This window comes from Leptopilina boulardi, unplaced genomic scaffold (genome assembly GCF_019393585.1).
Source record: "Leptopilina boulardi isolate dan_hultmark-lab unplaced genomic scaffold, ZJU_Lbou_2.1 LbouV2_122, whole genome shotgun sequence".
Classification (NCBI taxonomy): Eukaryota; Metazoa; Arthropoda; class Insecta; order Hymenoptera; family Figitidae; genus Leptopilina; species Leptopilina boulardi.
The window spans coordinates 623629-648923 of record NW_026137666.1 but is presented as its reverse complement, the minus strand read 5'-3'; the positions used below and the strand labels follow the sequence as shown (position 1 = coordinate 648923).

At 30.8% G+C, this 25295-nt stretch overlaps 2 protein-coding genes across 5 annotated transcripts in view; both read left to right on the top strand.

Annotated features, from left to right (window-relative positions):
* The window catches only part of LOC127287511 (uncharacterized), a 404468-nt gene that overhangs the window by 62066 nt on the left and 317107 nt on the right, over window positions 1-25295 (top strand). The gene's annotated exons all lie outside the window — the stretch shown is intronic.
* Window positions 10553-16399, top strand: LOC127287563 (uncharacterized). 2 transcript variants are annotated; one of them, XM_051314564.1, is made up of 6 exons: window positions 10553-10819; window positions 11471-11620; window positions 13190-13576; window positions 15204-15459; window positions 15642-15915; window positions 16008-16399. In XM_051314564.1, the coding sequence occupies exons 3-5, from the start codon at window positions 13520-13522 to the stop codon at window positions 15716-15718; spliced, it is 390 nt and encodes a 129-aa protein (XP_051170521.1). In that variant the 5' UTR covers window positions 10553-10819; window positions 11471-11620; window positions 13190-13519; the 3' UTR covers window positions 15719-15915; window positions 16008-16399. The 2 variants fall into 2 exon arrangements, with proteins under 2 accessions (XP_051170521.1, XP_051170530.1); XM_051314573.1 differs by having other exon boundaries at window positions 10560-10819; window positions 15204-15491.

The following is a 25295-nucleotide window of genomic DNA, read 5'->3' as shown; positions in this document are numbered from 1 at the left end:
AATGTGAGATTGTTTAATTAAATTCAGAGATGATCCTGAGTCCACGAGCAATCGTAATTCTCTTTTGAATCCGATGGGTTGTATGATAATTGATTGTAATCTTCCTGATACTCTATTGACTCGGTCGAATCCGCGGCTTCGTTTTCTTCGCTTTTCTCTAAGGTCAATTCTTCTCCTATTTCTGCTTCTATCGCATAATTGACTCTCTGCGGTGGTCTCTTTGAGTTTTGTCCCTTCTGAAAATTTGAGCTGTTTTTTTTCGAGTAACACTGGTTTTCCATGTCTCCTGGTCTTTTACAAAAACTGCATACTAAACCGGTGCGTTGTGACAAAGGCAGGCTGTGATTCGGAGGGTCTCTTTGTGTGCGTCCTGTACCGGGCATCGCGCTGGGTGGCGGTGGCCTTTTCGTAAGACCTGCTGGTATTTGTCGCGTTTGAAACTTAGTGATTTGGTTAGCTATCCTAAATCTATGTTTCTCTCGATGCCAGGTTTCTACCTCTAAAGCTTCCTGCTGAGCTTTGCTTATTGAGTCGGGTTTTAAAGATTGTACCTGTAAACCTATTTCGTCTCGCAAATTCATTATGTATCGTTTAATTGCCGATTTTTCTTCAACTTGCAAGATAATTTTTGTCGCTATTGTACCTGAATGTTCTGCTTGTATTGCATATTTAAGTTCGTTAAAAACATGCCTGAATCTTTGATTATACAATTGCACGGAGTCGTTATTTTGCCAACAATTTCCCAATTTAACCCTGCAAGATTCGACAGACATTTCGCAGCTTAAATTAGATTTTAATGCCGTAAACAATTCATTAAAATCACTGATTGGGATGTGTCTAATTGCGCGTTTCGCGTGCCCAACTATTTTTTCTGTTTTAATGAAGTGTAATAATATTTCAGGTTGTGAACATTTACTCAGGGCAAATTTAACGTTAGCGATAAAATCTTGTACTCCTACATCATCTTGACCATTGAGGGTCTCAACCATTCTTAACGCGTCCTTGGCTAACAAAATTTCCGGCGGGCCGACCCGCTGTGTAGACACGAATTTTCCGCCCGTCTCTGTTGCGTTCGTTGCCGGTGTTTTAAAAGAATTCGGTTTACTTTCATTTTTCTCGTCCGGCTCACTGTCGCTTGCAGAGGCATCTGAAGTTAAGGAATTTTTATGTTTCCTGTTGCTATTGTCTGTGCGTTTTCCATCGTCGTCCGAGGTCATAAGGGCATTATTTCGTCTAGCTAAAATCCGAATCTCGTCTACGCGTTTTGAGTTTTCTTCGTTGAGAAGGACTTGATTGTTCTCTATTACACTTAATTTGTCAAGAATTGTCTCTAAGATCTTGCTTGTCTGTTCGTTATTAATATTGTCCGTCATTTTGTTTATCGTTAGAGGATAGTTGGAAATTTGGGATGAAGGAGAAAAATTATTTAATTCCGATTCTGAATTTACCCCTACCAGATGTTTTAAATAAGATGTAAGGGCCAGGGTTGCAAAGTATAATTATAGTTTTGTGTAAATAAGGTGTATGTACCGCGTTCGCGTACAAAGTTAATTTTTAAACTCCTCACTTGTGCAATCTTGCTACAAAGAGTACACACAAGGTTAATTCGGAGTGATTCGGTGATTTTATTAACGGTGGCAGTGCTCTGGAACACCAGGAGTATATCAACGGACAAGGAATTCGTAATTCCTTGTCGGTGCAATTTAAATACTCGCCTCTATTTTGCTATTAACTGACGATAAACTTATGCTGCCGCTTGGTGGTACTGCTTGGCCGTGGTCCAGGTGAATCCCCGTTGTCGCTTCTTTTTCTGGGATTTACCGTACTGTTTTACGTTCCCTAGGTCTTACCGTCTAGGTCGACGAGCCTCCTTTTTTTTAGGGTTTCGTGGCCCATGGCCGAAAGCCTTATAGTTTCACTTTGGCGTCCGTCTGTCCGTAGTATATTTTGGGGCACCACAGCTCCCAAAATCAAATTTTAGGGCACAGATCTCAAATTAAAATTTTGGGGCACCACAGATCCCAAATTCGAATTTTGGGGCACCAGAGATCCCAAATTCGAATTTTGTGGCACCATAGCTCCCAAATTCGAATTTTTGGGCCCCATAGATCCCAAATTCGAATTTTGGGCAAACATAGCTTCCAAATTCGAATTTTGGGGCACCACAGATCCCAAATTCAAATTTTGGGGCACCATAGCTCCCAAATTCAAATTTTGGGGCCCCACAGATCCCAAATCTCCATTTACTGAATGGACATTTTCCCGAATGGACATTACATGTCCCATTAGTTAACATGCCCCTATAATTGACATGTCCCAGTAGTTGACCTGTCTCAGTAATTGACTTGTCTCAATAGTTGACATGTCCCAATAGTTGACATGTCCATATAGTTAACATGTCCCTATAGTTGACATGTCCCAGTAGTTGACATGTCCCTATAGTTGACATGTCTCTATAGTTGACATGTCCAAGAGTTGACATGTCTTAATAGTGGACATTATCGAATGAACATTTTACCTAATGTTTTTGTTTGTGAATCAAAAAAGATAAATGATAGAAGAAAGACCTCCACTCCACAGTGGATTAAATTAAAATTTGAAGCGGCACGAAACCCTAGATGTAGGCGCAATTGCGCCTAGTTCTTTTCCTATTTTTTATAAATAATCTTCAAAACCTTGAGTTTACGTAGAATAGAGCCTACTTAATTCAGCCGCTAAATTTACTCAAGATTAAAAGATTATTATTATTATTTCACTCCCGTCACTTTTAAACAATTCACTTTTAACTCGTAGTTAATTGAATAATGGTTCGTATCAAGATACGGTTTTAGAGTTTTAACACTTTTCTTAAAAAGAATTAACTCAACACGTATCCTGGCAGGATCGCCATTTTTGTGACGGGTTTAATTAATAATTAATTAATTATTAATAATAATAATTATTATTGTTTAATGATAATAATTATTGTTTATTCTTATTCTTTTTTTTGTTTATTACACTTATTTAAATATAGCCGTAGTTATATATCTACCTATGTTACAAAAAGATATCGCCGCCAACGCCGCCGCCGCCGCTGTTCCAAGACTCTGAATATAGCCGCAAGTCAAGAGAAGGGGGGGTAGAAGAAAAGGGAGGGGGGACTTGAGGCTATATTCAGAGTCTTGAAACGATCTTAACCTTTAAATTTAGGGTTGGGGGAGAGGAAAAGGAGGGGGGATGGGAGTTGGCGCGCGAAGCCGCTGTTCCAAGACTCTGAATATAGCCGCAAGTCAAGAGAAGGGGGGTAGAAGAGAAGGGAGGGGGGCACTTGCGGCTATATTCAGAGACTTGATACGATCTTAACCTTTAAATTTAAGGTAGGGGAGGGGAAGAGAGGAGGGGTGGGGGTTGGCGCGCGAAGCGCGCAGGGGGCATAGCCCCCTAGTATATATATATATATATATATATATATATATATATATATATATATATATATATGACAAGTGTAAGAGTACCCTTAACAATGTTCTAAAGGCGTACCTTTAGAACGTGTTTCTACAAAATGATGAAATCTAGTACTGACGCAAGGACCTTGTCCTAGGCAAGCCGAAGCTGACCATTTACACTCTAAAGAAGGGAGAGAACCAGTTTTGGTTACACTGAATAAGGGTGAAAGTTAAAAGCTAAGACTTTTCGTCACAAATGGATATATAAGATTTGAGATTATGGGATTGAATATATGAAAGATAAGAGATCTGTATGTGTGTGTCCACTCATACGGATGAAGGAAGAGTATATCAGTGTTTCCTAGAATGATTCGTTTATGTCGAGAATTATCGATAAATTTCGAAGAAATGAGTGTAATATTTGAATTAGAAGGGAGAACAGTCAATGTATGTGGCCTATAGGGGTTCGCGGGGAGTCGTTTAAGAAGTTAGATAATATAAGTAAAAATCCTGGACTTTTCATTCTTATTACTGACTCTTTGATGGGGTAAATTCACGCCACTCTTATATGTATCGCCGATAGTTTATAGGTAATTATTAGTGATATTTAAAATATTTTATTATAATCTTCATTAAATTTTGTGTATTTATAATATATATTTCGAGTTTTCTTTTCTTTTTGATTATTTAAAATAAAGGTGTGGCGTCTTTTCTCCTGTTGGAGGGTGAATTATATACTGTTTGCGGGACGCGGTGTGGAGAGTCCAGGAATTGAAGGTTGAACTTTATCGAACAATTGATCCTATTTTACAAAATTCACTGTCTTAACATTAACGAGGAGATTACTTTCATAAAAAGGATAAAAATGTACGATCCTCTTTACGACGAATTGAACCGTTCCATACACGTTGACTATTTTCCAAACAACGCTATCATCAATATACCTCATGAGCGATAAGTTTTATTTTATTTTTGTTTATTGTCTGATATGTCTACAGTTTTTTTACTCATTTTTGTTTTATTAATTTTGTGTCTTATATTTTTATCAATATAATACTATTGTTAACATCATATATGACTGAAGGCATTATGGCTATACTGATTTTATGAGAATATATTCATATGAATTAATCTGGTTTAGTTGGTTTATTTTAATATTTCCATTGTATATCTCATATAATTTGTTTAATTGATTTTTTTATATACTATTTATGATTTCTGATCGATTTATTCTTTATTTTTGTTTGTTATAATTTACTTTTATATTAATTTTCTTATTGATTTTGTTTATATTTAAATTATTTTATTTGATAAAACTAATAATTGTTATATGATGAACAGAAGTAATTCTGCACTTTTTGATGTTTTTGGTCAATCACGTACGTCTACAGACGTACTTTCCAAAGTGGGCTCTCACTGTTAGATACGTCTATACACGTACTTACAAAAAACTTTAAAAAACAAAAATTAACAGATGTACGAATGATGATGTTAGTTTTTAAAAATTCAAAATGACTTATCCAATATGAAGAGCTACTTATAATCCATTATTTGTTTTGATTGGACCGAAAAACAATGTGACTTCGTCATCTAAGCTTCTTTTTTTGTCAGTTTTGAAAAACTAATATCAGATTCGTAATCATCGACCTTGAAAACCCCCGAGTAATTTGTTTCAAGCAAAAACCGATGAATTTATAAAAACATGTTCGCCATTTTGAATTTTGAAAAACTAACATCAGATTCGTAATGAGCGACCCCAAAAACCAAAGTTCACACAGTTTCAAAAATTTTGGTAATAAAAAAATTTCTTAACATTTTGGACCTACATTTAAGGTTTTGCTCATTACAGCGAAGGGGATAATATTAATTTATATTTAATGATCCTGTAATTGGTCCAAGTGACTTGGATTTATTTCAGGGTCTTGTGATAAGAAATGAACGTCTGTTCCCCCACAGCAGCCAATCTTTACTAAAAATTTCGTAAAGATTTCCTTGAAATCTTGGGAATATTTAATTGCAAAGTTTAATGAAAAATGCATAAAGATTTAAATGTCCCACCAAAATAAATATTTGGCGTAAAAGTTGACTAAAAATTTAAATGAAATTTTCAGGAAATGTTCGTCGCGAAAATTGACTGAACATTTAAATTAAATATTCATTAAAAATTTATAGCGAAAGTTGAGTGAAAATGTAATTTAAATATTTAGTCAATTTTTGTGACGAACATTTCCTGAAAATTTAAATTAAATTTTCAGGAAATGTTGGTCGGAAATATATGTAAAAAATACAAAAATAATATTTAAGAAGTATTAGATCTTTATTAGAAGATCTTTATTTAGAAGATAGATAGATCATTATTATTATTATCAATAAAAAAAATTTACTATCTGGGAATAAAAATAAAATAAATAATATACAAACATTCTTGCTCTGCTTTGATGCTTTGTTTCACATTGAATCAAGCACTGCATTCTTGTTGAACAAGAACTTTTGAAAACAAATTGTGGGGTGCTGGGGATTGAACCTACGTTCGCCGCGCGCTAGCTAAAGACCCTAACCACTACACTACAGATACCTGGCTGAGAATAAAAAATCTTCCACAGGCTCTACAACTTGCTGATAGAAAAGTAATCTTAGTTATCGACCTAAAAGGGCGGGCTCATTTAAAAAGGTTTTCACGGAGATATTTGAATATTCACATGTGAAAAGGTTATTATAAAATTAATTATTTTTTAAAATATTATCTATTAATTAAAAATTCACAAATTTGCGAAAATTAATTTTAAAATTTTTTATTTATTAATAAACAATTATATTAGTATTGTTAAAGACAAGAAAAAGCGTTTTAAAAATAATTAAGAAAATAATTACAATATATTTAAAATAAGAAATGAAAGTGAACACAAAAATTCTATTTTTTAAACATTTAAATCAAAATTATTATTCAAAAATTATTTATTATAATTAAAAATGTATTAATTAATGAAAAATTAATTTTTAAATATTTTATTTTTTGTGAAAGATTGTGGCTTTTACAAAATGGTTTTTAAAGTTGAAATAAAATTTTTTAAAAATTAATATTTCGATTCAAAATAAAATTGACTAAATAGACAGAAAAAAATGCTTGTAATATATTTATTTGTGACAATTTGTAAAATTTAATTATTTTCAAAATGTTGAATTACAATTCTTTAAAAATTCGTTTTTTTTTAAATTTTACTAAAATTCATTAAAAATTAATTATTTTTGAAAATTCAATTATTTTGAAAAAAATTGAATTAAAATATTTCCTGAAAATTTCATTTAAATTATTACTCAATTTTTGCGACGAACATTTCCTGAAAATTTCATTTAAATTTTTAGTCAATTTTTACGCCAAATATTTATTTTGGTGGGATATTTAAATCTTTATGCAATTTTCATTAAACTTTGCAATTAAATATTCCCAAGATTTCAAGGAAATCTTTACGGAATTTTTAGTAAAGATTGGCTGCTGTGGGGTAGTGGTGTGTGATTCAGTCAGTGTTGACACTCCTACTGATTTATCAGTAGATGTACTGATTTTCGACTTCATCTACTGATCTACCGATTCTTTACTTAATTCTACCGATTTTTTTATTCTTTGGAAAATTTTCATATTTTTCCGTATATTACAAATATATATATGGTAAGTATAAATGTATTTACGTACATTAAAGGTACATATATATTTTTATTTCTATCACTGAACTCTTTATATCAGGCCCTTTATTCTTGAACACCATGCGATATCTCGAAACTTTGCGACACTTCTGATTGGTGAGTGCTTGTCAAATCTTTGCAACGATTAGTCTAAACCATTCGATTCAAAGTTCTGTGCACGAAAATCAGTTCAAGAATAGCACCCCTGGATTTCTATTTCTAAATTCAAACTTTTGCATACAAAATCTTTTGTATCGCACAGTTGATGATTCGCTATTATTATTTTTGTTCATTCAAGCAAACGTAACAAACGGAACTTTTGGTTTCTCGATGTACTTAAAAGGTTAGGTTAAAAGAAAGAATACTTTCCTCGAACAGAAATATAGTGAGGAATTAATAGTGAAAGAGTATACGGAAGAATTGGGAGCATTTCGCTCATCAAATTTTAAATTGGCATTCTGGCACAAGATGAAGGCTGATAGTGCCTTCGAAATACGAATTGTTAATTGTTTCTATTGTATGTTGTACTAATTTATTAAATCCTAAACTATCACCCGGAAGATCAAATTGATGACAATATTTTCTTAACGTAGGAATTAATTCTTGTTTTTCCGAATTCTTTGACAAAAAAGTCATCTTGGACATTACTATCTGTCAAATTTTGTGTAGCTGTTTTTCAAGTCAAAAACACGCCGTGGGGCTGAATGTTAAAAAATTAAAATGTTAAAATGTTAAATGTCATTTCTTCGCTTTATTTATATTTCTGATATGTTTTGGTTGCCTATCGAGTTCAATGTTTCGCAAATTATATTTGTAACGAGCTCTGAAGAAAGAGACCTAAGGTCGTGTCCACAATAAAAACTTTCACGAAAGGTGCGAGCAAACACTTAAAAAATTGCGAAAATTTCAAATAATCAATGGAGTTGAAACACGGACATTCTATTTATTAAATTAATTTTTTTCTACATTTGTTAACTTATTTACTTGGCAACACTTCTCAAAAAGAAGTTTAGAATGATAGAAATACGATTTAACTGCCAACTCCAGAATTTAACATTTAGCCCCAGCACACAGTGGGAAAAAAATGACCCTCTGTGGACAAAAATCTACCGACAACACAAATCTTAACCGATTTTAATATTTATTTTTTCTAAATACTCGGAGACGTTTTTCCTGTAACGCACAACTGCGATAAATTTGATTTATTTCAAACTAACCTTAAAAATGATACCTATATATGAAATTACGTTATTAGGATGGTTTAAAAAATGGAAAAATGATTAATTTTGATACAGCAGAGAGTATTGTGAACCCTTTTTGATCACTGAATGCGAATTTGACATTAAAAATGCAAAATTTTAAAATTCAAAATGGCGGATGCAATATGGCAGGCAATGTTTTATAAAAGTCACCAAATTCACTCGAAAGTTGTTATTCAGGGGTTTTTAAGGTCGCTGGTTACGAATCTGAAGTCTGATTTCAAAAATTCAAAATTGCGGATCCAATATGGCGGATTAAAAAATTAAAAACTCATTGAATTTGCATGAAAGTTGTTACTTGGAGGTTTTTAGGGTCGCTGATTACGAATCTGAAGTCAAATTTCAAAAATTCAAAATGGCGGATCCAATATGGCGATCAAATTTTTAAAAAGTTATTAATTTTTTATTTTATATCCGCTATTTTGAATTTTGACAATTTAACATCAGATTCGTCATCAGCGACCCCGAAAACCCCCGAGTAACAAGTTTTAAGCAAATCTAGTGAATTTCAAATTTTTTTTGGTCGCCATATTGGATCCACCATTTTGAATTTTGGAAATGTGACATCGGATTCGTAATCAGCGACCCAAAAAAACCCCCGTGTAACAACTTTCAAGCAAATCCAATTAGTTTTTGATTTTCTTATCCGCCATATTGGATCCGCCATTTTGAATTTTTGAAATTTGACTTCAGATTCGTAACCAGCGACCTTAAAAACCCCTGAATAACAACTTTCGAGTGAATTTGGTGACTTTTATAAAACATTGCCTGCCATATTGCATCCGCCATTTTGAATTTTAAAATTTTGCATTTTTAATGTCAAATTCGCATTCAGTGATCAAAAAGGGTTCACAATACTCTCTGCTGTATCAAAATTAATCATTTTTCCATTTTTTAAACCATCCTAATAACGTAATTTCATATATAGGTATCATTTTTAAGGTTAGTTTGAAATAAATCAAATTTATCGCAGTTGTGCGTTACAGGAAAAACGTCTCCGAGTATTTAGAAAAAATAAATATTAAAATCGGTTAAGATTTGTGTTGTCGGTAGATTTTTGTCCACAGAGGGTCCTTTTTTTCCCACTGTGCAGCATGGGGCTAAAAGTAAAAAACAAAATTTAGAAAAAAGGATATAAAATACATTTTTCGTCGAAATATCACGAATTTTATTATAAAAGATTGTAGAGAACTACATACCCTACAAGAAAGATCGACATATAAATGAATTTTATGGGTTTTATTGCCTAAAAAATAACATTTCTCGAAAATTTAAAATTTAGCCTCGGTCTCCCCGACAGTCCATTCTACAACATTGCAGATAATCATATTTGTTAAAAACTATTTCGTTGTCAAGAAATGATACTTTTTTCATTCAGATTTTTTAAAAATGACTACATATTTCGAGCATTACTCCTCAAGCTCTCCAATTAAAAATTGAAAGTTCAACTGCTGAACAAGTACATTTTCTTGTACAATATCTTGTATAGGGATTTCCAATAGGATAGACAGCAAAGATATTACTACTATTTTCGAATCTATCAATGATGTGAGCAGATTGTTGACTGATCTTCAACATGGGATGTCGATGACGTAGGTCATTCATAATTCCATCGTTTCTTTTGAGACTAAAAACAACAGCAGATGTCAAATGTGTGGATATGTGGCTTTCCGGAGAAACATTAACTGAATAGCTAAAATCAGCTAAAGAAGTGGAGAAATCCGAAAAAGGTATCTTCAAGTCTACGCAACCCTCGGCTAAAAATAACCAAGACACTAAGAGTAAATCATCCTAAGCAAGCGGCTCAAAGTCTCATTTAAACTCGAAACCCCCTCCAGAAGAAGTTCCCACCAACGAATTCGAATTATAATTCGAGTATAGGGGCAGTTTTAAAGTGCAAATCGTCCAAGCACCAATTTTTGTCTTTATACTTTTTAAGATCGTAATCAAATGGGGATGATGAATTCATTTTGAATTTAAAAAACGTAAATAAATTTATTACGGTACAGCACTTTAAAATTGAAGATATAAAAACTGCCTTACACCATTTGCTTAAATACTGTTTCATTCAGTTTTGGATTTTTAAGAGACAGGTCTTGATAGGCTTGTACGGTAAACCGGTATACCTGTTTTTTCGGTATTTGTTAAAACCGGTTTCCGGTTATGAAGTCCGGGTTTCTAGTTTTCTTAAACCGGTTTTATAAAAAGTACCCCCTTTTTTTATAAAACCGGTTTTATCTGAAGTACCGGTTTTCTTTAAATCGGTTTTTCGATAAATACCGGTTATTCGACTGCTGTATCGTACATTCGATATATCCTGCTTACGCCTGCCTAAAAGTAGCAAAATAGCTGACGGAAGTTAAGACATCGAGAGACTACCGTTGTTGCCACTGTACCTTGTTCTTTTTGTTTCAAATTTTTTTGGATTTTTGGACTGTCGACTTCGTTTTTCAAGTAAGTGGAATTTAGATTTTCTTTCTTTTACGTAGTGTAAATTTCTGGATGTTAAGATGTGCCATGCGTACATTCTAACCTGACCTGTTTTATCGTCAACCTTTTTTTTTCTTTGAAGGTAGTTAATAAAAAATATTGATAATATGCCTAAATATAAGTAAATATTTTCGAACCTTAAAATTAGAAAATAATTAAATGGCATAAAAAAGAATTAATAAATAGAAAAATTCATGAAAGAATTAATAATTCCAAAAAGTAATATAATGCAATTAATTTTTATATCACAAATAAATGTTTTAAAGTCCAAAAACTGGCATTTGAAAAAAATAAATATTTCGAGAATAAAGTAAATATAAAATTTTCTTCCTTTTTTAGTACTTAAAATGTTTTTGTTTCTTAGACCGTTAACGTTAACCTTGATTTTATCAAAAATATAACATGACTAATAGAGCAAACAGTAGTCAGTGGGGGACATTTTTTGATTCCATCGACAAATCGATAGCAAAATGAAAAATATGTATCAAAACAGTCAGAACAGGAGGAGATACTTTAAATGTTAAGAATCATATGAAAACGAATCAATTCACCTTATATTATGTAAAACAGAATTCCTGTGCCAAATAATTTTGGCTAAACTTTTTATACTTCAAGCATTGATGAAGATAGTGATAGCCAGCACTCACTAACATGTCCTACACGACCTTCACCTTCGCCAACACTTTCAATAGTTTGTCCTCTGAGTCCTCCGAAATCAAATTCATTGTTGTCACCAGTTACTAAAGCTAGTTCCATTTCTTCAACGTAAGTAGAAAAAAGATTGGATAAAATACTAATCTACAATATATATTATCATTTATAGTTGTTTGGCCTATTTACAAAAAAATACTTTTTGAAAACTTATTTAAGGAGAGTGAGCAGTAAAATTCTAACCTATCTAAATTTACGACGTTGACTAACGATGATATTTTTCAAGGTATATTTTGAGGTTAAATTAATTTATTTTAGTTAAATTAAAAAAAAATTTTCACCATTTTAGAATTTTATTTTTATAAAAAACGAATAATTTTGAAAATCTACACGATTAATTGTTCGAGAACATAAAAAAACTATTTTAAAAAAGTACCGATGAAAAATATTAAAAATTACAGAAAAATTAAAATTATTTTCATTTTAAAATAATTTGTTACTTTAAAAAATTAAAGAAAAATAATTTTTACCCATTTTAGAATTTTGTAGGGTAAGTGTACCAGTTACCGATGGTGCACCAATTGTCGATGGTAGTAATTTTCTTTTTACGATAAATAGTATATTGTGGAAAATTTAAAAACCAAAATAATTTGTAAATTAACCTTACATTTCCAATTACATATTTACCCAATTAAATTTCATATCGATGGCACTATAATAATTATTCTTTTATAATTATAATTCACTGCTGTCAAATTTACTCGATTCGACATTTTCTTAATACTTCAAGTTGATGGGAGTTGAATTATAAAAATACAAATTAAATGTATTTCTAATTACTTTTTTCGTATTAAATTATTACTATATCATTGTAGAAGAACTGTATTAAGTTTTTATATAAATATATTTGTTAAAATAAATTTTTTATATTTTTTAAAAGCAAATCATCGGTATCGGGTTCCATAGTTTATCTCAGCTCCATTTTTCAAGGTATTGACTCGAAAATTAGTGCAGTCAGTTTTTTAGCTGATGTACAATTTGTCGATGCTTCGAACGATAAAAATGCAAAATAAAGTTGGTTAAGTTTTTGATTATTAAACGTCAGTGATGCAAAAGTTTTACAGGTTAGTTATTTTTTGTATATACTATAAACTTACAATTAAATACGTAAAATTGTTTCATGACAATGTTTTATAATATATTTATTTTAAAAAAAAATATTTATTCGATTTTGTAAATACCGGTAAAGGTTAATTCATTAATTGTCAGGTTATATGTTAAAAAAATTCAAAATACCGTTGAGAATTGGAACCGAACATGGAGAAATTGGTACACGACCATCGACAAATGGTGATTTTGCTCAATTTACATTTAAAAACAATTTTTAATTAACACTATAATTTATTTTAGAAAAATAAATAGGAATATTAAACATTATTAAATTCTTCGTCCAACTGCGCAAAATTCAAATTTTTAATTACATTTACTCCTGAGAAAAAAATATCAAAGTCACAAGTTGTCTAAAATCATCGACAATTTGTACACCTACTCTATTATTTTAAAAAAAATTTTTATTTTTTTAAAAAAATTGTTCAAAATCAAGAAAAACGCGTAAAAAATTCAAACTAATTTTCCATTATGTATCATAATCATTTATGATTATTTTTAATTATTTTTGTACAGAACTATGCAAAAGAAGGCTGCAGGAAAGCAGCAAGGTACACTTGGTCTTTTTAAAGCTTTTTGAAACTAAATCAGCTTCAAAGCTGTACAAGGCAGTGGTTTATTTTATCTGCACATCAACCATAAAATCTTGTGGAAGACGAGTCTTTCAGACAGATGCTGCGATCCTTTAGATCAGGATATGATCATTGTGGGAGGAAGACTTTAACAGATAATCACTTAGTCAATCTATATAATTCGACAATAAAGTTTATCCAGTGTACAGTTCATGATGCTGATTCTGTCCCTTTCACTACTGACGCGTAGACATCAAGTGCATGTGAACCATATATGGATCTAACTGTTCATTTGATCAAGAGTGAAAACTGCACAGTTATACTTTGTGCTGTAAGTAATTAAATGTTGATTACACTGGGATCAACATAAAAGATTGGAAGCTGGAGTTGCTGAAAGAATGGGGTATTGATATTCAAAAGGTCTTGAGTATCACAGTAGATAATGGGGGAAATATTTCTTTGGCCGCTGACCTTTTAGGAGTCCTTGTAGTTCGCTGCCTTGGCCATACTTTACAGAATGGAGTTGATGATATTGAAAAATTACCAGAAATCATTCAACTCAAAAAAAGTACTCACGCACTTGAACATGTCTTTTCTTCGTCAAAAGTAAAAAATAGGAAAAGAACTAGGCGCAATTGTGCCTACATCTAGGGTTTCGTGGCGCTTTAAATTTTAATTAAAAAAAAATAAATCAAAAATAAATAATTTAAAAATAAATAATAAAATTTATTTTATAAATTTTATGTACTATTAAATTTTATTTATTTAGCAAAATTTTTATTATAAATTAATTATAAATTATAAAATATTAATTTCTATAAATTAATTCTCCCCCAGACAGTAAATTCGAAGAAAATCAAAAATTGGCAAAATCAAAATTCAAAAAGGTAAATGAAAGAAAAAAGAAAGAGTGACTGTGGAGTGGAGGTCTTTCTTCTATCATTTATCTTTTTTGATTCACAAACAAAAACATTAGGTAAACTGTCCATTCGATAATGTCCACTATTAAGACATGTCAACTATAGGGACATGTCAACTATAGGGACATGTCAACTATATGGACATGTCAACTATTGGGACATGTCAACTATTGGGACATGTCAATTACTGAGACAGGTGAACTACTGGGACATGTTAATTATAGGGGCATGTTAACTAATGGGACATGTAATGTCCATTCATGTAATGTCCATTCGGGAAAATGTCAATTCAGTAAATGGAGATTTGGGATCTGTGGGGCCCCAAAATTTGAATTTGGGAGCTATGGTGCCCCAAAATTTGAATTTGGGATCTGTGGTGCCCCACAATTCGAATTTGGAAGCTATGTTTGCCCAAAATTTCAATTTGGGAGCTATGGTGCCCCAAAATTTGAATTTGAGATCTGTGGTGCCCCAAAATTCGAATTTGGAAGCTATGTTTGCCCAAAATTCGAATTTGGGATCTGTGGGGCCCAAAAATTCGAATTGGGGAGCTATGGTGCCACAAAATTCGAATTTGGGATCTCTGGTGCCCCCAAAATTCGAATTTGGGATCTGTGGTGCCCCAAAAGTTTAATTTGGGATCTGTGGGGCCCCTAAATTTGAATTTGGGATCTGTGGGGCCCCAAAATTCGATTTTGGGATCTGTGGTGCCCCAAAAGTTTAATTTGGGATCTGTGGGGCCCCAAAATTTGAATTTAGGATCTGTGGTGCCCCAAAATTTTAATTTGGGATCTATGCCCTAAAATTTGATTTTGGGAGCTGTGGTGCCCAAAATATACTACGGACAGACAGACGCCAAAGTGAAACTATAAGGTTTTCGGCCATGGGCCACGAAACCCTAAAAAACCGATACGCTTTTTTATAAATGATTAACACCAGAAGAAACCGAAAAGCTTCCCAGGACTTACTCCTACTCGCTAGTAGAGTGAGTTACCGTTTAATAAGGTTCTAATTGAAGATGTAAATTACCACAAACAGTTTTTAGCACACCACGAAAGGAGATCATATATGCACTTACTCTTAGACGAGAAGCAAATGCATTTGTTGAAGACTTATTCAGCTACACTGGATCCATTAGAGGAATTGTCCTCTGCCAAGTCTAGAGAAGATTACGTCACAGCAAGTGCCGTACTTCTAGTGGTGTATTTCATTGAAAAAATAATTATTGATGCAGAATCTCGAATTAAGGAAGCCGTAACAAGTAGTGATAACACCACTGCATCGGCATCAAACAGTAGGTTTCATTCTATAGCAGAAACTGAACAGGTAACGAACGCTACTACTTTAAATCTATTTATAAATTTTTGTAAGATTAATTTTTTTTAATATTCTTAAAATAATTTTAAGAAAGATTTTAAGAATATCTTGTCTTAATCAGTCAAATATAAAATATAACGATTTTTCTATTTTATGCAGATTGTTCAACCGGATTGAGAATTTTTGAAAAATATAATGCGAAAACTATACAAGAGATATTGCCCGAATTTACTTAGCTCCGGTGAACTTGGTCTGAAAGTGAGGCAAAGCAGAAGTGATGTTCAAACTGGTAGAAAATGTCATGATCTCCTCATCGAATTCACTTTTCTGGATCCAAGATTTAAAAACGATTTAAAGAAGAAGTACACCGTCTCTGTGAAATCTCAGCTAATTCTCGATCTCGGCGATGAATTACCTGCTTAAATTGCGACTGGTACGTACCTAAATATTTTTAACTTTTTACGTAAATAATTTATTTACATACATAAAAATTCACAAATATTTAAAATATAATGTGATTCACAGAGCAATCTCCGCCATCAAAAAAACAAAACGCAGGACTAGCTTCGGCCTTCACTAAATTGTCCGGTAATCGAGAGCAAACTGTAACTGAGACACTGGATCAAAAATTTCAAAAATAACTCCTTCGATATAAAGCACATCCACCCGTCTCTATTGATGACAATTTCCTGATTTGGTAGAAAAAGCGCTATTCATACCGAAATTTGCGAGAAAGTATTTAGCAATAACGGCAATCAGCACTCCATCTGAACGCGTATTTAGTGCCGGTGGGAGAGTTATTAGTGATCAGAGAACATGTTTGACAGGAGAACATGCTGATGAATTTATTTTTTTATCCATGAACAAAAATTTGTTTTAATGCACAAATAATAAAAAATTAATTTTTCTAAAAAGTACCGATTTGAGTAAATGTTTTAACCCTAACCTTCCTTTAATTATTTCTTCAAAAATAATTTATATTATATTTTCAGTTTATTTTTCGTTTTGTAGTACTACTAATAATTTATTTGTAGTTTTTAAAGAAATTTGTTCTTGTGTTTCTAAAAGAAAAACCCTGTTTCTAAAATATTCTAATTTAAAAAATCCGGTTTTCTTTTTAAATATACCGGTTTTTTGAAAAAAAGCGGTTTTCTTAAATAAACCGTTTTTTTAAACCGGTATATTTACAAAAAACAAGTTTTTTATTAAAACCGATTTTTTAAAAAACCGGTGCCGGTTTGAATACCAAATACCGAAGTTAAAATCAGTTTTTTCGAAAAACCGGTTATGGATTTTCAATACTGCACACGCCTAGTTTAAACATTACTTTTCATTCAATAATTCAGTTATTTGACCTTTTTTGAAATTTTCATTTGTGATCCGATTGAAAATTATTAAATCTTACTGTATGGCTGGCAAAATTTTTATAATTTGAAATTAATTTTATTATTTTATTACAAAAACACCGTCTAAAATCGTGCACGTGTGATTTGTCCTATTTGAGGACATATTTCATTAACTATAAATCAGCCAACAAATGCAATAAGGATAGTCCTTTATATAGGTGAATTAGCGTTGCATAACTTTTTTTCACATTACATCAATTTCGATAATCATTATCATCCAACTTATTTTTCTCTGTTCTTTTAATTTTTGGTCCAATAAATCAAGTTTTCTCATGTCTTAAAATCTCTTTGTCTCTCAAATTAACAATTGATATTGAAATCAATATTCATCTTACAAACAATTATTTATTTAATTTTCCAAAAGCCAGCTTCCACTATTGTCAAACAATCAATTTTTTTCCGATATCAAAAATATTGAATACCAATATTATCCAATATCATATTTTATCCTCTAAATTCAAATATATTTAATGCCAATGTTATCTAATACAAAAGAAATTCAAATCAATATTCAGCTCACGAATTATTATTTAACCCGTAAAACAATATTCAGGCCGCTTTCTTTCTATTTAATTTTCCAAAATGCAGCATCCACTATTATCAAACAATCAATATTTTTTTCCAATATAGTAAGTATTCAATACCAATGTAATCCACTATTATATTTTATCCTCTAAATCCGAATATCCTTGATGATAATTTTATTCAATACAAAAAAAATAAATGAAAGAAAGTATTTTTTATATATGTATAACCTGTGACTATTACAAGTTTTCTTTAGTAGCCGTTCCACTCCAGTGAGGAAAAGTGTTATATCCCCACTCTACCGGCCCGGGCCTATGTTAGGAGCTCGCGTGAGAGAGACATAGCGGTAGGGGTGAGTGGCGTTATTTGGCATATGCATTGGTAAGTAAAGTATGGATACACCACTTCCACTAGCGGGAATTAAACGGTACGCCCACTCCACCGGTCGGGCCCGAGCTCGGACCTCGAGTAAGTCAGGCACAGCGCAGGGTCTGAGTGGCGTTCTCTGTTTTAATGATACCAATTCGCCTTACAGGACAGTAATTAAACGGCCATCGACCATCTTACATACATAATAATAGAAAACAAACCCTCAACCGAAGGCTGTTTTGACGAAACAAATTGCAGGTAGAAACCTTCGAGAACCCTCTTTATCAAAGCAAAGATATATATATATATATATATATATACACTACCGTCCGAAATTGTGCGAACGCTTACACCGCGAGTCATTGAAAAACATACTCGCGTGAAAATAAAGATAACTCTGAGAGAAATTAACGTAGAGACTTTTCCCTTATAGCGTTGGAAAGCTTATTAAATTTCGAAAAAAATGATACCTATTTGAATGAGATTGCTTAAATAGGTTTAAATATATCATGTTACAAAGTTGAAAAAATAATTGTAATTTTTTGCTTATTTCCTACCTTGACTTTAACCTCTTGCATGGTCCAGGAAAATCGACGAAAAAAATTGTCCTTTAACATAATTATTTCTTGAAATCTAAGCTTTCCATTGATTCCAAGAACAATAAAAAATGTTGACGGGTTTGCCAGTAATTGAAAAAAAAGGACGAGCGTGCACGAAAAAAAATTCGACCGTCAATCGCTCGATTTTCCCGTCTCGCTGCCTCTTTCGTTCGTGCGCCAGGGCCGAAACAGAGGATTTTGATTAGGCGCTTTCCGGGCACCATTAATTTCATTATTTTTGCCTTTTTGTGAACATAAATTATTTGTATAACGCGAAAGATATCATAATTGTGTTATAAGTTAATTAATAATAATAACAGTCATAAAGCAGAAATTGAAAAATTGATATTGACTGCAAGAGAAAAAAATATTTCACATACATAAAGATATTAATTTTTTAATCAATCATAAATAAAATAATTATACAATTAAAGTTTTGTAAAAATTGAAATATATTTATAATCATTAAACAATTTATTATTAAGAATCAAAAACCTCGTTGGCCAAATTGAATTTTTTAATAATAAAATATATAAGTTTTATTACATTTATTTAATTTTAATAACTGTATAATTAACTTATAACACAATTATGATATCTTTCGCGTTATACAAATAATTTATGTTCACAAAAAGGCAAAAATAATGAAATTAATGGTGCCCGGAAAGCACCTAATCAAAATCCTCTGTTTCGGCCCTGGCGCACGAACGAAAGAGGCAGCGAGACGGGAAAATCGAGCGATTGACGGTCGAATTTTTTTTCGTGCACGCTCGTCCTTTTTTTTCAATTACTGGCAAACCCGTCAACATTTTTTATTGTTCTTGGAATCAATGGAAAGCTTAGATTTCAAGAAATAATTATGTTAAAGGACAATTTTTTTCGTCGATTTTCCTGGACCATGCAAGAGGTTAAAGTCAAGGTAGGAAATAAGCAAAAAATTACAATTATTTTTTCAACTTTGTAACATGATATATTTAAACCTATTTAAGCAATCTCATTCAAATAGGTATCATTTTTTTCGAAATTTAATAAGCTTTCCAACGCTATAAGGGAAAAGTCTCTACGTTAATTTCTCTCAGAGTTATCTTTATTTTCACGCGAGTATGTTTTTCAATGACTCGCGGTGTAAGCGTTCGCACAATTTCGGACGGTAGTGTATATATATAATTCAATAATAATAATAATCTTTGTATTCATTCTTTCATTCATTCATTCACATTTTCTTAGCACTTGAAATTTCTCATTATTTTTAGATTATATCTGTGGTTGAAAAGCATAACAGCACAACTGCATTTGTCACGATTTTGAGAAAAATGAGTTTTAATATTCATTTAGCTCTGTCAAATCAGAAAATCAATGGATGTGTTTGGTATTCGGCATTTAGTCTCATTATTTAATGTATTTTTAAAATACGTTTATCACATTTAATAAAACGCACGAATTCATATGTTTAATATATTCTTAGTCAAATTGAAAGTTTTTTTGCAGTTATGTGTTTATGCTGTTCAAGTTTAAATATGTAACCAACTTCACTCTATTTTTCATGTCATAATAAATTGTCAAAATGAATTTAATAGCGACGTACGAATCTGAGTCTAAAACACATATATCTGAAGGAGATGATTATAATCAAGGCAAAAGAATAAAATTATTATTTATGTTTATTGTATGTATGAAAAAAATCAAACGAATATTTTTTAAAAATAGCTTTTAAAATTGGTTAGGTTTTATGTTTACATTTCCGTAATTTCTCAAATTTAATATTTTTTGTGAAGATATCGAGAAGAATGAAGATACCTGTGATTCAAAAGAATTGATGAAAAGAGAAAATCGAAAAATTAGTCAAACTAATAAAAAATTTTATTTTTTCTGAAATTCCTTATTATAAGATAAAAATAAATAATAAATAAATAAATAATATTTTTATTTTAAAATATTACTTTAATTTTGTAGATTACGTCAATTGTTTTTTATTCTGAATGCAGTTATGCGCTTATGCCTATCGCCTATTGCCAAAAGTGCAGTTATGCAATTAGGTTTTTCATCATTTTCTACTTAAATAGTTACATAAATGATTTTTTAACTATGAATCTTTGGAAAGCATTACTAAATGTACTAGAATCTGGTGTTATCTCAAATTTGATAAAAATGTCAGTTATGCTGTTATGTCTTTCAACCACAGATATATTATACATATACATCTTTGCATTGATAATGAGGGTTCTCGAGGGTTTCTACCTGCAATTTGTTTCGTCAAAAACAGCCTTCGGTTGAGGGTTTTTTTCTATTATTGTTTATATAAAATGGTAGATGACCGTTTAATTACTGTCCTGTAAGGGAAAGTAGGGTTCCTTATCTTACCAGCCACGACCGAGCTATAACCATGTGGTTATACTGGAGAATCAAAATCAAGAAGAAAATCTTTGATGTCAGCACCTTTTGGGTTGAATCGGTTTAAAACACATCGTAAAGGTTTCATAGATTATACCAAAAATTATAAAAGTTTTGAATATTAACATGTATTATTTGAACAACATATGCTCATAATCGTGAAATTCTGAGGAATACGAATATGTCAAAATAAATTTAACAATGCTTATATTTAAAAATTTTATAATTTTGATGAAAAACTCATTAAGTGTGTGGGATAGGTAAAGGAATTGAAATCCAAAACTGAAATTTAACAAGTTACACAATATATTTAACACTATGATATAAAATTTTATTATGCCAGAAACAAGTGAAATAAAATTTGGAATATTTGTTGAGTGTGTGTTCTGGTAAAACTATACATAAATGACGAACGGCAATACGTGACGGACAAATTTGAACTGAGTCCTGTACATAAGGTACACCCTTCTTATAGTCTAAAAACCTATTAAAATCACATTAACATAAATGAGAATTAAAGCATCTCATTCATTTCATAATATTAGAGCAGATTGAATGTGACACTGAGGGACACCATTAAAAACCTATTAAGTAGTCTAGTCTACTAGACTACATTTGTGAAATACGAAGGTATTGAATTCTACCCTAAGCAAATAGATTGTAAAATAACAATTAAAATATGATTTTCAAATGACTAACAATAAGTGTGTAGTGTGTAATGTTATATGAGAAAATTAAATATAAAACCAAATTTATAAAACATAATTTTTCAATAAAAATATTGCGCTACCGCTACAAGTGTTATAAAATAATATTGTCATTAAGCCCGAGAACGCCACACAGGCCTACCGCAATGTCTGCCTTACGCAAGGTCCTAAAATAGGCCCGGGCCGCATAGTAAGAGGAAAATGGAATTTACTGTTCAAAAAAGTCCAGAGCCTTCATTTTTAAACCGATTTAAGTAAACTTTTTTTATACGAAAGATTATAAAATTTAAAAGAGAGTTGTCGAGCCCGATTTTTAATTTTTTATTTGTTTCTATTAATTTATTAATTGCAAAGTTTAACAAAAGTAGCAATTTTTAAGAAAAAGCGATCTCTTGAAACTTACTCTTGTATAATGTCAGTCATTAACGTCACACTGTGTTTTTAATTTGTTAAAAAAAAAATTCATGTTACTTTTTACAACCCTCAAAATGGAATTGAAAACTTACATACAGCATAGACATACAGCATAGTCCGTACTCTTTTAAGAATAACTCGATCGATCTCACTTGTAGGTGAAACACCTTCTAGCCATCTAGCGGCAAAGATAAGAAGCTCATACTTTTACCGCGAAATACTAAGCAGTAATGAGAACTGGTGCCAAATATCGATGCACAATGCCGAATATAATAAAAAAATTTAATAATACGATTTTCTCATAAAATTATTTATTTTTTGCATAATTGAAATACAAAAAAATATAATATTTATTGATAAATTTATAAATATTTTAGTAGTAATTTTATATGTGCCATTCATCTATAATAACAGTAGATTCCATTTTTTACAAAATTATAACGTTTTAAAATTTCACCAAAAACAAAATTAATACAAACAAATAAAACGCTGTTTCCTTGAAAAGATCAAATTGAAACGAATTGATCCCAATATTTAAATCAAAGTATAATTTTATCCAAATACTAATAGTTTAAACATTAAAAAAGTAATGGTTACTTTTAATGCATTTTTGTCCAAGACAGCACAATTTAATTTAATTTAATTTATTAATTTCAGACGGGTAGTAATTACACTGCCCATTAGTACAAAGTACTGAATAATACAAAAAAAGAATTACAGTAATTATTGTGTGGCCACACTGGCATTATTATTGTTATCATAATATATCAAACATTGTAACTCTCGGACAAAGGTGTTGATTGAAACGCCGAAAAAATTGAGGTTACTGTTATGTTGATTTGCCTCACGACTCAATCTATTAATCACCGAGTTATTCGAAAAATTTGTTCTGACAAACTTTAATTTAAATAGAGGAACATGTCTTGGGGATCGCTGAGGCACGTAAAATCCAAATAGACACAATAAACCGGGACATTTAATTATTCCGTTAATAATTTTAAACACAAAAAGAAGATCTGAAAATAAAAATCTATCACGTAAAGACGGAATATTAAACAGTGATCTGAGAACTGTATAATCGTGACTATGGTAGTCGTGAGGCACATTAGTCTTACTCGCAAGAAAACACAAAAACTTATTCTGGACCTTCTCCAATTCATACATTAAATATTCCTGATAGGGCCACCATATTATTGACGCGAATTCTATTATTGGTCTAACTAGCGTAAGGAATAAAAGCTTTATAGCTAAAGCACTCTTAAAATGCGAGGTATTTCTAATAACAAATCCCAACACTTTAGATGCTTTATTAATAATATATGTGATGTGATCGTTAAAAGTAAAAGAGGAGTTCAGCATTACCCCAAGGTCACGTACAATAAATATTCTAGAGAGTTTATCGTTACCAATTCTATAAGTGCGATCAGGAGTGTCGCTTGATTTAGAAAATGATATTACTTTACACTTTTTGATATTAAACAATAAATTATTTTCAACAGACCATAAATGCAAGCGATCGAGATCTGATTGTAGATCCAAACAGTCCTGATCATTAGAAATAGATTTATAAATTTTTAAGTCATCAGCAAATAAAAGGAAAAAAGAAAATCTGAAAACATCTTTGATATCATTAATAAAAAGTATAAAAAATAACGGTCCTAAGTTTGATCCTTGGGGAACTCCTGAAGTTGCTAAAAATATATCAGAAAAATCATATTCAATACGCACAGATAATGTTCGATCAGTGAGATAACTACTGATCCATAAAAAAATATCCACCATCTTGGATCCGCCATTTTGAATTTTAAAAAAATGACATTGGATTCGTAATCAGTGACCCCAAAAACCCCCGATTAAACAATTTCATCAAAAATTTAACAAAGCCTTTAACGATATAAATAATTTGTTGTAACCTTCATTATTTGTTAACAATTATTTGTTTATAACAAATTAGGAAGTACCACAGCATTGTTTTTAAACATTGGCATTAAGGATATTAGGATTTTGAGGATAAAATATGATAGTGGATAAAATTGGTTTTAAATATTAATTTTGATATTGGATAAAAATATTGATTGTTTGATAATAGTAGATGCTGAATTTTGGAAAATTAATTAAATAGAAAAAAAAGTGGACGGAATATTGTGTTACTGGTACAAATTGTTTTCTGGGTTAAATAATAATTTGTAAGCTGAATATTGTTTTGAATTTCTTTTGGTAGTAGATAAGATTGGCATTAAAGATATTTGGATTTTGAGGATAAAATTGGTATTGAATATAGGGTAACGGCACCAGTGAAAGAACATTTAAGGAAATGCATACTTTTATCATTTATTATTTTTGAATGCAGTTATTGAAAATTTTTTTACCAATTTTTTTTCGATAGCTAATTAAGTGTAGAATGCGAAGGTCATATTTAATTTTCATAAATATAAGATGTTAATTAAAATTTTAATTAATAAGTAAAACATACCTATTTTACCAGTGAAAGAACAAATTGTCTAATGAAAGAATTTTCTGCATCCAGTGAAAGAACGATGTAAAATATATATTTAAAATATATTTAAACAAGTAGGGGGTCCTTTATGTTTATTTCATAAACATTATGCTTCCTCATAATGAAGCAAAAAATTCGCTTCCTCGTGAAGGAAGCAATGAATTTGTCCAATTCAATTGATTCATTTAAAAACTTTCGAATTAAAAATGTTTTAAATTAATTAAATTTTTTGAAAAATAAAGAAAATTTTAATTAATTTTGAGTGTAACATAAACTTTATATATTAATTCTCAAATTTTAAATCAAATCTATACTTTATATATACCAACCAATTTGTTTCAATGCAGGGAATAAAATTATTTCATATATAAACATGAATTTAAATAAACACATCATTTTTTAGCTAAAATGAGAATTTTTTATTTTTTAACTTTCTTTAATTCTTTAAATTTCAATCAAATCTATACTTTATATATATCAATCGATTCATCTTGACATAAAGAAGACGATTATAATATATATTACCTTAAATTTTTCGATTTAAAAATTTTTTCAATTAAAAAAATTTTTTGGAAAAAAGACGATAAAATTTTTTTTTTGGGGTATTTTTAAAAATCCTCTCGTCATTTTTGAGAGATTAATGTGTTAAATAAGCCTACCAAATTTTATCCAAATCCATTAAAACCTGTTAAAGATATCGTGTTCACAAAAACGATCCACACACACATACACACACACATACATACATCCGGACAATTGATCAGGATCTCATATAACATGTTTCTATATAGAGGAAAATTTGTTTTCACCATTTTTAAAAAGTTTATAAACGAAAGGACTACATAGCTTCCTCCACGAGGAAGCAAAAATATATTAAAACAAAGATAAAGTAATAAAATGTTTGT

Excerpts from the sequence above, each read along its gene's own strand:
- LOC127287563 (XM_051314564.1), top strand. The coding sequence starts at position 13,520 with ATGGATCTAACTGTTCATTTGATCAAGAGTGAAAACTGCACAGTTATA. Across the intron at positions 13,577-15,203 it reads GCACAGTTATACTTTGTGCT|TTTTTAGCACACCACGAAAG; the intron begins GTAAGTAATTAA and ends TACCACAAACAG. Across the intron at positions 15,460-15,641 it reads CACTGCATCGGCATCAAACA|ATTGTTCAACCGGATTGAGA; the intron begins GTAGGTTTCATT and ends TATTTTATGCAG.